General features: G+C 46.3%; 1 protein-coding gene across 1 annotated transcript in view; it reads left to right on the forward strand.

Moving 5' to 3' along the window:
- si:dkey-61l1.4 (collagen alpha-1(I) chain) overlaps positions 1-8,971 on the forward strand; it is a 28,282-nt gene extending 19,311 nt beyond the window's left edge. Inside the window, exons 26-68 of the mRNA XM_062454696.1 lie at positions 24-131; positions 306-359; positions 620-673; positions 766-810; positions 962-1,015; positions 1,215-1,259; positions 1,567-1,620; positions 1,739-1,792; positions 1,885-1,938; positions 2,245-2,298; positions 2,404-2,457; positions 2,541-2,585; positions 2,714-2,758; positions 2,892-2,999; positions 3,151-3,204; positions 3,310-3,363; positions 3,455-3,508; positions 3,629-3,736; positions 3,848-3,901; positions 4,018-4,125; positions 4,231-4,284; positions 4,376-4,429; positions 4,514-4,567; positions 4,653-4,706; positions 4,792-4,899; positions 4,972-5,025; positions 5,111-5,164; positions 5,253-5,306; positions 5,465-5,518; positions 5,617-5,670; positions 5,846-5,899; positions 5,993-6,046; positions 6,148-6,201; positions 6,346-6,399; positions 6,508-6,561; positions 6,662-6,679; positions 6,793-6,846; positions 6,970-7,032; positions 7,123-7,288; positions 7,433-7,539; positions 7,647-7,727; positions 7,829-8,011; positions 8,101-8,971. Coding sequence (XP_062310680.1) covers positions 24-131; positions 306-359; positions 620-673; positions 766-810; positions 962-1,015; positions 1,215-1,259; positions 1,567-1,620; positions 1,739-1,792; positions 1,885-1,938; positions 2,245-2,298; positions 2,404-2,457; positions 2,541-2,585; positions 2,714-2,758; positions 2,892-2,999; positions 3,151-3,204; positions 3,310-3,363; positions 3,455-3,508; positions 3,629-3,736; positions 3,848-3,901; positions 4,018-4,125; positions 4,231-4,284; positions 4,376-4,429; positions 4,514-4,567; positions 4,653-4,706; positions 4,792-4,899; positions 4,972-5,025; positions 5,111-5,164; positions 5,253-5,306; positions 5,465-5,518; positions 5,617-5,670; positions 5,846-5,899; positions 5,993-6,046; positions 6,148-6,201; positions 6,346-6,399; positions 6,508-6,561; positions 6,662-6,679; positions 6,793-6,846; positions 6,970-7,032; positions 7,123-7,288; positions 7,433-7,539; positions 7,647-7,727; positions 7,829-8,011; positions 8,101-8,256 — 2,952 coding nt within the window. The 3' untranslated portion in view covers positions 8,257-8,971. The remainder of the gene's footprint in view (positions 1-23; positions 132-305; positions 360-619; positions 674-765; positions 811-961; positions 1,016-1,214; positions 1,260-1,566; positions 1,621-1,738; positions 1,793-1,884; positions 1,939-2,244; positions 2,299-2,403; positions 2,458-2,540; positions 2,586-2,713; positions 2,759-2,891; positions 3,000-3,150; positions 3,205-3,309; positions 3,364-3,454; positions 3,509-3,628; positions 3,737-3,847; positions 3,902-4,017; positions 4,126-4,230; positions 4,285-4,375; positions 4,430-4,513; positions 4,568-4,652; positions 4,707-4,791; positions 4,900-4,971; positions 5,026-5,110; positions 5,165-5,252; positions 5,307-5,464; positions 5,519-5,616; positions 5,671-5,845; positions 5,900-5,992; positions 6,047-6,147; positions 6,202-6,345; positions 6,400-6,507; positions 6,562-6,661; positions 6,680-6,792; positions 6,847-6,969; positions 7,033-7,122; positions 7,289-7,432; positions 7,540-7,646; positions 7,728-7,828; positions 8,012-8,100) is intronic.
- Positions 8,972-12,201: the final 3,230 nt, after the last annotated feature.

A 12,201-nucleotide genomic window follows, 5' to 3' on the forward strand; every position in this document is an offset into this window, starting at 1 on the left:
ACTCGGTGGTATTGTTTCCACAGGGTCCCATTGGGGCTCCAGGGGTCCAGGGCCCTCAGGGGGAGCGAGGGCAGCTGGGCCTGACAGGCATCCCTGGGATGAGGGGCCAGAGTGGTCCCTATGGCAGCCAGGTACATAGCTACTATTTGACGAGTCAAACTGTCTTCTGTTATTGTCTGAATAAGAACATAGTATTTGTTTTTAAACTAACTAAAGAATGGCAGGAGGTTGATGGATCCTTTGGGTTGCTTGTCAAACATGGTTTTCATGAAAGGGCTTCTAATTCTTTTTTTTCTCCCCCCAAGGGTGAGGATGGAGACATTGGTCACCAGGGGATGATTGGAAAAGAAGGACTAAAGGTCAGTAGAGTTAACTGCAGTCTGGTGGAGGGATTACAATAAACCAAGACACTGGACTCCCAGGTTTCATTATCCCTTGCTGTCCGCTTTCACCTGGATTATATGAGCCGGTAATGGTCACTCTCTCACAAAGACTAGCTCAGTGGAGGAAGGCCGGAATGTCCGAGACTTACTATTGCAGTGCTCGTATAAACACCCACTGTATGTACGTAGTTGACATGGCCTTTACCGTCCGAATCTTGCCTTTTCTCACACCCAAGGGCCAGAGGGGACCTCTAGGACGACATGGGAAGATAGGCCCCAAAGGACCCAGGGTAAAGGATCTCTGCATCCATTACCTCAGTTATGTCTCAGTCATACCGACGTTGATTTGAATCCTCGCTTGACTGTCTGTTGCTGTCTTCAGGGTCGTACGGGACAGCCTGGTCTGTTTGGTACACCTGGACTACCGGTAAGAGCTGAAAACAACAGCAGTCATTCTCAACTGACCGTAACATGGCTGACAATGTCAGTGCATACTGACATTTTGTTCCTTGCTAGGTATTGTCCTGTACTGTTTGTGTGTGTGAGACATGTTTGTGCCTGTGTGTGTCTGGTTGCAGGGTTTGAGAGGCCCCACTGGGATAGAGGGAGCAGAAGGAAAGCCTGGTACACAGGTTCCCATGTTATAACTTTTAATATCATGACAAATTTAGACCATTGGATTATTATTTGCCCTTAATGCATAGTGTTGACACAAGCAGTATAGTAGGGTTGATCACAATTGAGATGTTGTTTTAAAGGATGCAGAGATAAAGTACATACATTGTTGTAAGGAAACCTGTGTCTAACTGGTGATGTCTGTGTGACTCACAGGGTGTCTCTGGTTCAACTGGCACGTCCGGACCTAAAGGAGACAGCGTGAGTCAAGACAAACTATGTTGATACAGATGTAACAGTCTGTCCTCAGCCTGGGGCTAGTGTTGTCATGTATAACATCACATGAATGTCAAACTGTCAAAGTACAAGACAAGATGGGGCACTGTTAACACATTTGCTGGCTCATGTTCGTCCTTAGGGTTTTGTGTTTCTAGTGAGAGCACTCTTGCGTGACACAGCATGACTCAGCAGATGGGATTGTCAGTACACTATATACACAGAATATCATGCTATTGATTCCTTATTTGATCCTTTTTTTGCCTTTTTTGATCTTGTTTTTTGTCTCAAGGGGTTTCCTGGTCTGGGGGGAGGGCTGGGACAGACAGGGGGCTCCGGTGCTCTGGTAAATCCAACTTTACTCACCGAATCATTGATTCACTTCTAAAGGCATGTACACTACATTGTCCTCTCACTTATTTTATTTTTATATTTACGAAAACATTACCCTGTGACTTCAACAGGGGCCTGCAGGAACGCCAGGCCACAATGGCAGTCCAGGACTATCTGGTGAGGGGGTGAGTAGGCAATAAACCATGTAAGGCCTTGTGACTGTGCCAATGGGTATTGCCAACAGGACACTGAAGTAACTTGTTGCTCGTTTCTCTAGGGGTTCACAGGCAAAGAAGGAGTTGAGGGCCCCCAGGGGCCAGTGGGCATGTATGTAAGTGTGACTCGTCTTGGTGTTGGCATGGGATCGTGGGGTCGGTAGACAGACGTTTTTTTTTGCTCATGCTTAAGTGTCCTAAATTTCTTCTGAAAGCAGTTTTTATAATCCCACGGTGAGAGCTCATGCCCTGTGTAGGTGTTGCTGAAGTGATTTTCTTTTCCAAGTCTGTAGGAGGGCAAGGTGTGAAAGATAGCCACTTAAGACAATTTGCAGCACCTGCACTGATTTGTACGTGACTCCTTTCAAATTCAACGAAACGTTCTTGTCTAAGAAATAACAACAGAAAATGTCCTCACATAGGGATACCTTGGAGCCATGGGCTTAACAGGTAGACCAGGCAACATGGGAGAGATGGTAAGGGTTATGAACAAAGATATTCAGTCAATTTGCTCCCTTCTTACAGTACATTCATATTGAACAGGCACAGTATTTTGGTATTAATTGTGTTAACTTGTCAAGGGCGACCCTGGTGTGAGAGGTCTTTCTGGTCTACCTGGGAAGATTGGACCACCGGTAAGTACTGTCAGTGAGATTGTTTTACATTTACTGGAGAATATATCTATGCTGTACTTAGGGCATGTGTCTGTGTCGTATAGGGGGGGCCGGGACCTGTTGGGGAGAAAGGGCCCCCTGGACCTGAGGTGATGGAACAGCAGGCTGACATCATCTTGAATTTACGTTTGGGGTCCACAGGAGACAGCCATTTCAACTATCAACATTTGATCATAAAGATTAACTTAACATTAAGATTAAATTGTTTTCCTCCCAGGGGCATCAAGGAGAAGCTGGTCCTAAAGGCACACAGGGAGCACTTGTGAGTAACTGCAATAGTTCAAATGTGCTTTGGTACAATGCCATGTTCTACGCTCACTCGTAGCTATCATACACAACATACTCATGTTGCCCCAGGTCCTTGGTACTGTAATGACAAGTGTAACTGTTTTCAGGGCCCCCCGGGCCTGCCAGGCCCCCAGGGCAGTGTTGGGAACCCAGGCCCCCCTGGGAGCCTGGGGCCACAGGGACCAGAAGGGTCACACGGACAAACAGGGTTTCCAGTGAGTGTGTACTTTTGATCTTTGGTGCCTCATCGCGACCTCAATATCCATGTTAGACATGGATTCTTTGTCAGTCTTGCAGCATGTAGGATTTATGAATGAGGAATTTCTACGTTATTATACATTAAACTGTTGCCGTCTATATTCCCAGGGTCCTTTGGGTATGGATGGAGTGCTGGGGCAGACTGGGGGAAAAGGAGAGCAGGTTAGAGCGCACACCTCACTGCAGCGTTTCAGTAATGCAGCTTATCTGAAAGCGGGTAACAGCACCAGCTACAGTATTATGTTAACCGTTGTTCACCTCACTCAGGGAATGCAAGGGCCCAGCGGTGACGCGGGGCCGTCTGGACTGGATGGGCAGCAGGTTAGCCGGTCCCCTATGATAAACCTCAGCAGTATCGGTAGAGTAGCCATATTGGACGTGGAGCATGACTCTCCTTTCTGCTCTCCTACAGGGTCTCCCAGGGCCAGCCGGGGAGGAGGGGCCAGCTGGGAGGAAAGACGAGCAGGTCAGTGAGACGTTCTCTACCTGACACCCCTCCCTAAAGTTCGACTCCTACCGTAAGTTCTGCACGCCGTCCTTCCCCTCACTCCTCTCCTGTCCCTCCGTCTCCTTCCCCGCAAGACAGGGAGACCCAGGACCCGGTGGGAAAGCAGGCCCCAGGGGCCTCCAGGGAGAGTTGGGCCCACAGGGCTCCCACGGGGCGCAGGGTGAGCCCGGGCCAGGCGGTGCAGAGGTCAGCCGGAACGCCGTCTCTTAGGGCACAGAGCTGTTCTCCAGCCACAGGCTGCACCACGGCAAGCTCCCCCGTGTGGTTCACGTGCGTCGTCTGATTGTCTTGTTACAGGGAGAGATGGGAGGGTTCGGCAGCGATGGGGATTCAGGTCCTAAAGGGAAGAAGGTTTGTGTAAAACCTTAGAAATGATTGTGCCGATATTCATTTGCTTTATTAACAACAGTTTTCTCAATAAAATACATTGATTCACGTCTATTTTTCCTGCTGTTTGTTTCCTGAAGGGGGATGTGGGATCCCGTGGAGCGTCTGGGGCAGAGGGGCCCCCGGGCACCCCAGGTAACAAAGGGGAGACAGGACCTAAAGGAGACCAGGGCTACAGGGGACTACAGGTGAGGGAGTGTATGAGGAACACCTCCGGATCTGGACGTGCAGTCATGTGTTGAGGGATGCTTGGTGGAGTATGTTCTTGTACCGTTTCCCTCCTGTTGTCCTAGGGTCAAAGGGGCTTGATGGGGAAGGCTGGGCCCTCAGGTCTGTCTGGACTGATGGTGGGTATGACGTTCACAGGCGTAGATTGAAAGCTCAACTTATCATTGTGTCATTCTTCTTCAAGGACAGTGCCTGTGGTTTTTTTTTCAGGGTTTCCCAGGTTATTTTGGGACTCCTGGTACTGAAGGAGCACAGGGACAGAAGGTATGACTTGGACTATGGGAATCTCACCCTCGTGACAGTGATGTTATTGTTGTAAATAGTAAAATGGAGGTGTCGTCTCTTTAGGGGGAGAAGGGGTTCTCTGGTTTGACTGGCATTTCTGGAGTCTTTGGCCCTACGGTACAGCTATGGACAAACATACTGTACGTTTACACGTGACCCTTCTAAGGTAGCCCTGTTTATTGATGTTGTCTTCTGATGACAGGGCATGCAAGGCAACAAAGGACTGAAAGGGGAAACGGGCAAACCGGGACCACAGGTCAGTATGCGGCTAAGGCTTCAATATGAATCTTTGGCCAAGCCAGCTCAAACAAGTTAGTCTGGAAACCTGTGTTTGGTTCCAGGGTGTAGGAGGAAGCCTGGGGAGGCTGGGAGAACTCGGTCCCAAGGGCTTCCTTGGCCCCGAAGGCCCCAGAGGGAAGCCAGGAGAGGAGGGAGAGACAGGGGAGCAGGTGAGTGGGACCTGAATGGACATAAACTGACAACACTGAACGATGGAAGTTAATGACTGAGCTTGTCAACAGGGTGGAGATGGGGATAAAGGCAGCAGAGGGTCCTCTGGAGCTCCTGGACCTGAGGTAAGGAGTCTGAACCACGTCCACAACTACTGTCCGTGCGTTTGAACCGTGCGAGTGGAGTTTTAGTTCTCGCCTCAATTTTCAGGGCCTGTCAGGGGAAGTGGGACTTGAGGGGAGTGTCGGGCCTCCAGGACCGCTGGTTAGTGATACAACTACTAGTCAGATCATACCGAGATACACAATGATGACAATGTGGACTTAGTCAGTGTCTTGCTTTTGGTCTCCAGGGACCTAAAGGAAAGTCAGGACCTGAGGGAAGACATGGACAGAAAGGTCAAAAGGTGAAGTCAAATGTGTCCAGTTTTTCTCAGTTTTTGTAATAATTTCTATTAGTATTTCTGTTATTTTGGAGTATAACTGTCACATTTATGTGACTGTATCATTGTCTGTGTTTGCATCAGTTCCAATATAGAAGGATTTCTTCCTGTTTGTGTTTCAGGGGGATGATGGCCGGGTTGGGAACCAAGGAAAAAACGCACACACTGGAAAGAGGGTCAGAATCCAATCTCAGCCCACTCTTGCTTCTCTAACACAGCTTGCATTAGACCTCACTAGATATGGTTTTAAACTCCGTTTTTATTTCCACTCAAGGGGAAACGAGGGAAAACTGGAGACAGAGGCTTAAGGGGAATGACAGGCGAAAAGGTCAGCACTGAATCCAGACCCCAGGAAAATCTAATACGATTACACATCGCAGATGCTATGACAAACAGAGCGTTTGACCTTTAATACAATGTTAATTTTCGTGCCACTGTAAGGAGTGCATAAGGTCAACTGGGTATCACATTTAATAAAGACCTGACCTTTCTCTGGCCTACAGGGGAAGAGAGGAGATTTGGGTTCAATTGGGCCACCAGGGAGACTGGGCTCTTATGTAAGTAACTACAATGTCTGGTTTGCACAATCAATGTCAGTAGGATTAGGATATATTTCATCCCTGTTTATCAATGTTCTCTCCATCTCAAAGGGAACACCTGGCCTACCTGGAGAAAAGGGAGACATTGGTGTGAAAGGTGTTATGGTAAGGTTTTATATTGAGCATTATAGTAACATATACCTCATCCACTGTATGTGGTAGATAAAGTACCGGTTGTGATTGATGCTTCTGTCCTGAACATGCAGGGGGAGAAAGGCAGTATGGGACTACCTGGGCCTCTAGGAGGTCAGGGGCTGAAGGTACTGTACTACACTGCACTGGAGATGTTTTGTGATCCAATACGTGATTAGGAACAGCTGCCTTTGGTCTATTCTCGTCATTCCGTGATTAGAAGCTGTCAATCATGCTCACAGAAGTGCTGAGTCAGGCTGTCTCTGTTTCAGGCGACACGGGGACCTGTGGGAGAGAACGGAAGAGATGGCCCCAAAGGGGATCAGGTGAGAGAACAGTTAAGGGGAACTGGATTTGACTTTCCCATCAAATAACCAGTGCGTTGCCATCTGTGTAACTTTGAGGTAACGATGTTATTGGCTGTGTCTTTTCAGGGGGATATTGGTCCGACAGGGGGGTGGGGGACCCCAGGTTTACCTGGACTTCCTGTAAGTTGTCCCTTCTTAGTAACTTACTGTGCGAGACTGAAAACATGAAGGAGAAGAAACTACAATGTTCTCATTTCACCTTGTTTTGCTTTCTCTAAAGGGGTTGTTTGGAGTAAAGGTGTGTCTAGAACAACTTTCTAAATACCTTCAGTTTCCACCATGCTGGGTGACTCATTCATGAAGGTATAATTCTGTATTTGGGTCTCTGATTTGTATGTCTGTAAATATCAGGGCCTAAAAGGATTTGCCGGTCAAACGGGTGCTGTTGGAGTAAGAGGAATGCCTGTAAGTATGTCCCATCTGCCTCATATCCATCTGCAGGTGAATAGAAATAGTTTTCCATCCATGATAGCAACTTGGCAGGAACAGAAGGTTCACGTCATCATTCTTCGTTACTGTGTTATGTAGGGGCCTCCTGGACCACCTGGGCCCCAGGGAACCTCTTTGAACCTCACTCTTACCAAACTGAGGGCAAGTTCTATTATTAGGTCTAAATATTTCTATCTAAACTTCCATGTCCTGTATGATTTCTGAAAGACGTGACATGCATTCTTTGCACAGGGCGTCATGTACCTGTCCGACAAACCCAACTACTTCCTCGTCCAGAGTCTTTTAGACTCCCTGCAGCAGGACCTGCGTTTCTTCGTGGATCCACCGGATGGCACCAAAGATCACCCAGCGACCACCTGTCTGGAGCTCTGGTTCTCCCAGCCCAGCTTGACCAACGGTTTGAGTTTTATCCACCATCAGCAACATCAGCTATTCTCTTTTGAATGAGAATCGAATCCTCACAGATACATCCTGGTGCTGGTATCTTTTTCAGTGTCTAGTATTAGATTGCGCTGCTGAAGGGCTGTATGCTATTTTTCAGGGATGTATTACGTAGATCCTAACCAGGGCAGCCCAGCAGATGCTCTGCTGGTCCACTGTGACTTCACAGCCGAGCCGAAGACCTGCCTGTCTCCACTGCAGCCTCAGGTACTTCCTCTCAGACACATCCTGAATCATAAAGTATGACTTCGCTGTTTACTTACATTAAACCCTAACATTTTCGATGTATGAAATAACATGTGAATAAATCTCAGGTGCCGGTAAAAGCTTGGCTGAAGGACTCTGGAAGAAATGACTCATTTTACTGGTTGAGTGCAATGGAAAAAGGCTTTCAGGTGATTGTCAGGTACAAAGAGTTCCCAGTCATTCTGGCATGCCTTGTGTTTGTTTTTGCATTCACATCCTCCATCTTGGTTCTCCATCTTGGTTCTCCCAGTTTGAATATTCAGGTGCGGACGTGGTGCAGATGAGGTTCCTGAGGCTGAACAGCAGGTTCTCCAGCCAGAACATCACATTCTCCTGCCAGCAAGGGAATAGGCAGGGATCCCTGGAGAGAGAGGTCAAGTTCCAAGCCGACACACGAAGAAAGAGCTACCTGGGGACTTTACGAGACTGTGTGGTACGTTTTGTTTCCAAGCTCCAGTAATGACGGTGAGAAAAGGGGGCCTGCGCAACGCCTGTAATGTGTTCTCGTTTCATTTCCCCCAGCCCTCTGAAGAGCTCTTCTCTGGATCGCGTGAGTCGGTGTTCCAGTTTGAGAGCGAAGACCTCGATATGTTGCCCCTGAGAGACCTGGCTGTGTTTGGCAACCGGGACCTCATACAGGAGTTTGGCTTCACGGTCGGGCCTGTGTGCTTCAGCTAGGAAAAACCTGCTGCCGACCCAGGATCGCCACATCAGCCAGTGGGAACATGACTGTGGGACAGGCAAAAAGGCATCTTTCCTCCTGGGATGTTCTTGTTGCCAGGCAAGACAAAGCAGAAGTACTGTATCAATGGGATGTCTCTCTCAAATTCCTTTTACTTTCATTCCAGAGGCATGAACTCTTTCGAGGGTCCGTTTCCAGAGACCATTTGCAGAGACCTTAAGTTCTTTAAAATTACATTTTGTAATGTACATTGTGTTTACATTTATTCGATTGAAGTGGTGCTTATTTATGTTGTTTAAATTGAAAGTGTGTCCATGCATTTTTTCTGTTTTATCCAGGTAAGGTTGTTATACCACTGCACAGTGGTGACCGCAGTCTTCTTGTACTGTAAATAACTTATAATTACAAAATACTTAACAGTGTCCCAAATTGGACACTTTTACTAGGTCTCTCTCGCTGCAAAAGCTTGCACACACATTATGATAATTATAAAAGTACACAGCATGAAGCATCAGGACAGTATCGGGACACTGTGTGATACTCCTGTTAGATGTAACTGAGAAGGCTGTGCTGGTAATGCATGCTGGTCTTTTTCCCCCCAATCATCTTAACTGTTAAAATGGTTACTTTATATCCTCTTGTGTTTAAAAGCCCAAGATGGGAAATCATACTTCAAAACAACGATTTAAACGAAGGAATGGGGGCTCTTCTATGTCACATGAAAAATAGGATTTACATTAGTATCTATTAATATGCATTTGAGTTATTACACATCTTGCTTATTACATACCAGCAGTGAAAGGAAATCAGTTTTGCTAATCAGGGTGATTCTACATCACACACAGTGAATGTCTGCGTTAGTGTGGAGGATGGAATGAGCCGTCTCCAGCTGATGAGAACAATTGTGTGGTATAATCCAATGTCATGCGTTTATTTCCTGATAATGAGTTAAACCAGAATTGAGATTTGTGTGTCTACAGAGAATACAGATGTCCCAGAGATTTGTGTGTTAGGTAGTAGTATACTTTTTTTTTTTTTTTTGTCATGCATATTCAAATCAGGTCTAGATCTCAACCTCCATGGGGAGGTAGAATATGGTCACCGCTCTTGGGTACTTGCCTCTGCGAATACTACTCTCTTGGGTAGTTCCATCCCTTCTCCTCTGACCACTCCCCTTCTCACACGCCCTGCCGGCCAGTACGCTAAAATGTATGCATTAGGGTTAGTCAAGATAGAGAGGGTAAAAAAAACAGCATGGGCAGTTCAGAAGTGAGATGACACTCACGCTAGGGCTCCTCTTCCCCAACAGTGACCCTGCCCCCTGTGGTCCCACCTCCTTTCCCTGAGGCTCCTCCCCCCTGGCCTAGTGGCCCCTCCCATCTCACCTAAATTCAGCAAATTTCGGCTGCCTCGCCAGCCGGCTCTCGGGGCACACGAAAATGAAATCCACAGAATTTTTTGTAAAAAGTCCCTGTTGTTGGCTTCGTGGACTGGATAACCTCTTGGATTATTGTTGGGAACCACCGGGGGGGGAGATTGCCCCCCCCCCTGCCTCGTGTAGCCGGGGCGGCTCCAGACAACCGTGGGTGACGATTCAACCCGACCGTGGGTGAGATTCAAACCGGCGATGTGTGAACTCCAAGTACCCAGTGACTTGTCTTTGTTCATGCCCTTTAACCGCCACACCACGGAAGCCCTTCGCAGAGAAGTACATTCTCCGGGCGTTCTTGACATGCATTTCAATGCCAATCTGCGCTTTAAAATTTGGCAGGGGCAGCAGCCGCTGCCTGGATTCAAACCATCAACCTCATGTTTGTGAGGCTGCATCCCTCTCCTATGAGCCATTGGGACTGGTTGGATATCCACACTGTTCTCGGGTACTTGCCTCTGCGAATATGTGATCGATTTTAAAATTTGACAACAGCCTTCCTGGAATCAAACCTTTTACGAGACAGCTTCCCTCTCCTATGAGCAATTGGGACTGTTAAGATGTGGTCACTGTTCTTGGGTACTTCACTTAATGGGGAAAGCACTTAGAGATATAAAACTTTTTGAGGTAGGTCAGTGGAGACAGACTCAAGGGAGTTGAACCCAAGCCCACAGTTTACATGATACACACTCTTAACCAGTGAGCTACCATGCCTGAGAACACATGACAAAATAGAAAATACATCTTTCAAGTAAAGTGGGCTGTTCTTAAGGAAAGATTTTCTTTCTACACAAAGGCAAAGCCATTGGGACTGGTAGGATATTCTCATTGCTCCTCTGCGACAGATTTTAAAATTTGACAATAGCCTGCCTGGAATCAAACCTCCGACCTCTTGTTTGCGAGACAGCTTCCCTCTTCTCTGAGCCATTGGGAATGTTAGAACCTAGTAACCGCTCTTGGGTACTTCACTGGAATGATGACGTACACATTGAGCAGCTCGATTAAAACTCATTATTCCAGATATATAACCCATCTGATACCTGGAGCAACTCCTTGTGCTAAATCACAACCATATGTATAATGCGAGTGGCTTTAACTTCTATCAAATATATATTACATCAGCTGAGAGTTACCAGGAGACTCAAGTCGCCTTTGGGTCCTAATACAGCATTGAAAATTTGTAACACACTAAGTAAAACATAGAACATTTTAAAGTGCTTTTTTTAAAGATACATTTCCATTCTAAATGGAGGGGAAGGGGTTCCCTGGTGGCCTGCCAGTTAAGTTAAGTGTACCATTCAGATCCAAGCCCTAACATGGTGGCCTGACCTCCAATCCTGGCTCAGATGGGTTGGAATGTGGCTGGGGGGTTAGGGTTTGCATATGAGTGTTCGAGTTCTAATGAGTCTATGGGCAACCACATGCTCAAAACTGACTTTCTTTGAGATATATAAATGCTTTCCCAACTGAATAGGTCATAGCAGTAAGCCCACGTTGGAAAAGCACTTACATAAAGCTGGGTTCAAGTCTCATAATGTAGCAGACATTTACAGCTTTATTTGGGACAGATCAGTGTAGACTGGTGGGGAATGTTTGATTACATTCAATCAAACATCCAAACACAAAAATAATAATTTCCAACTGTTCACCTGTAACAACAAAATGTCTCCCTTTTGCCTTTCATATATAAACTTGTTCCCACCACCAACAACAAAAAATCACACCATTCCCTCCATATTACACATCAATTTGAAATCCCTCTTCATTATGGGTTTAAACAAGTGTTTTATTTTTAAGCGGGCAAAGATACTGCTTAGAACAACCACAAGTCTGACATGACCAGGAACAATATGTATTAAACAGAAATGTACAGTTTAGCTATTCTCAAAGAAAATGATGTAAATAGCTCTCGTGACCATTTTGACAGACATCACACATCACATTTACATTGTTATTAAATATATTTATCACATTTGTGTATCCTATTGTGTCTTTTCAGGAAATCTTTATTTGTATTCTATGCAGTTGTATTTGACATAAATGTACACACACTTAACCAATGAGCTACCACGGCCCCCAACACGACTCCACCATTCTCCCACAGCAATGTCTCTAGAGCTTCTGCCATTAATTGTGGCAAATAAATGTTGAAAACATATTTAAAGTGTGCTGTTTTTAAAGGTACCTTTTCATTTTAACAGAAGGTGGCCCACTGGAGAAGTGTGTGTATCATGCAGGCTGAGACCATAACAAGTTTCATCTATACATCAATCTTTTACACTGAGAACACAGGGGGAACAGATTTCCCTGGAGGCCTGATGAAAGTGGTTCCCCCCTGTATGTTACAGTCTGGCCATTTATAAAGAATTACAGTGATGATGGTGATGTTTGTTACTGTGATCATTATGTACAACAAGTTTCATCTATAAATCATTCTTTTACACTGAGAACACAGGGGGAAAGGATTTCCCTGGAGGCCCGAGGAAAGTGGACCCCCCCCTATATATTAAAG

Source organism: Osmerus eperlanus, chromosome 28, assembly GCF_963692335.1.
Source record: "Osmerus eperlanus chromosome 28, fOsmEpe2.1, whole genome shotgun sequence".
In the NCBI taxonomy this organism is placed as follows: domain Eukaryota; kingdom Metazoa; phylum Chordata; class Actinopteri; order Osmeriformes; family Osmeridae; genus Osmerus; species Osmerus eperlanus.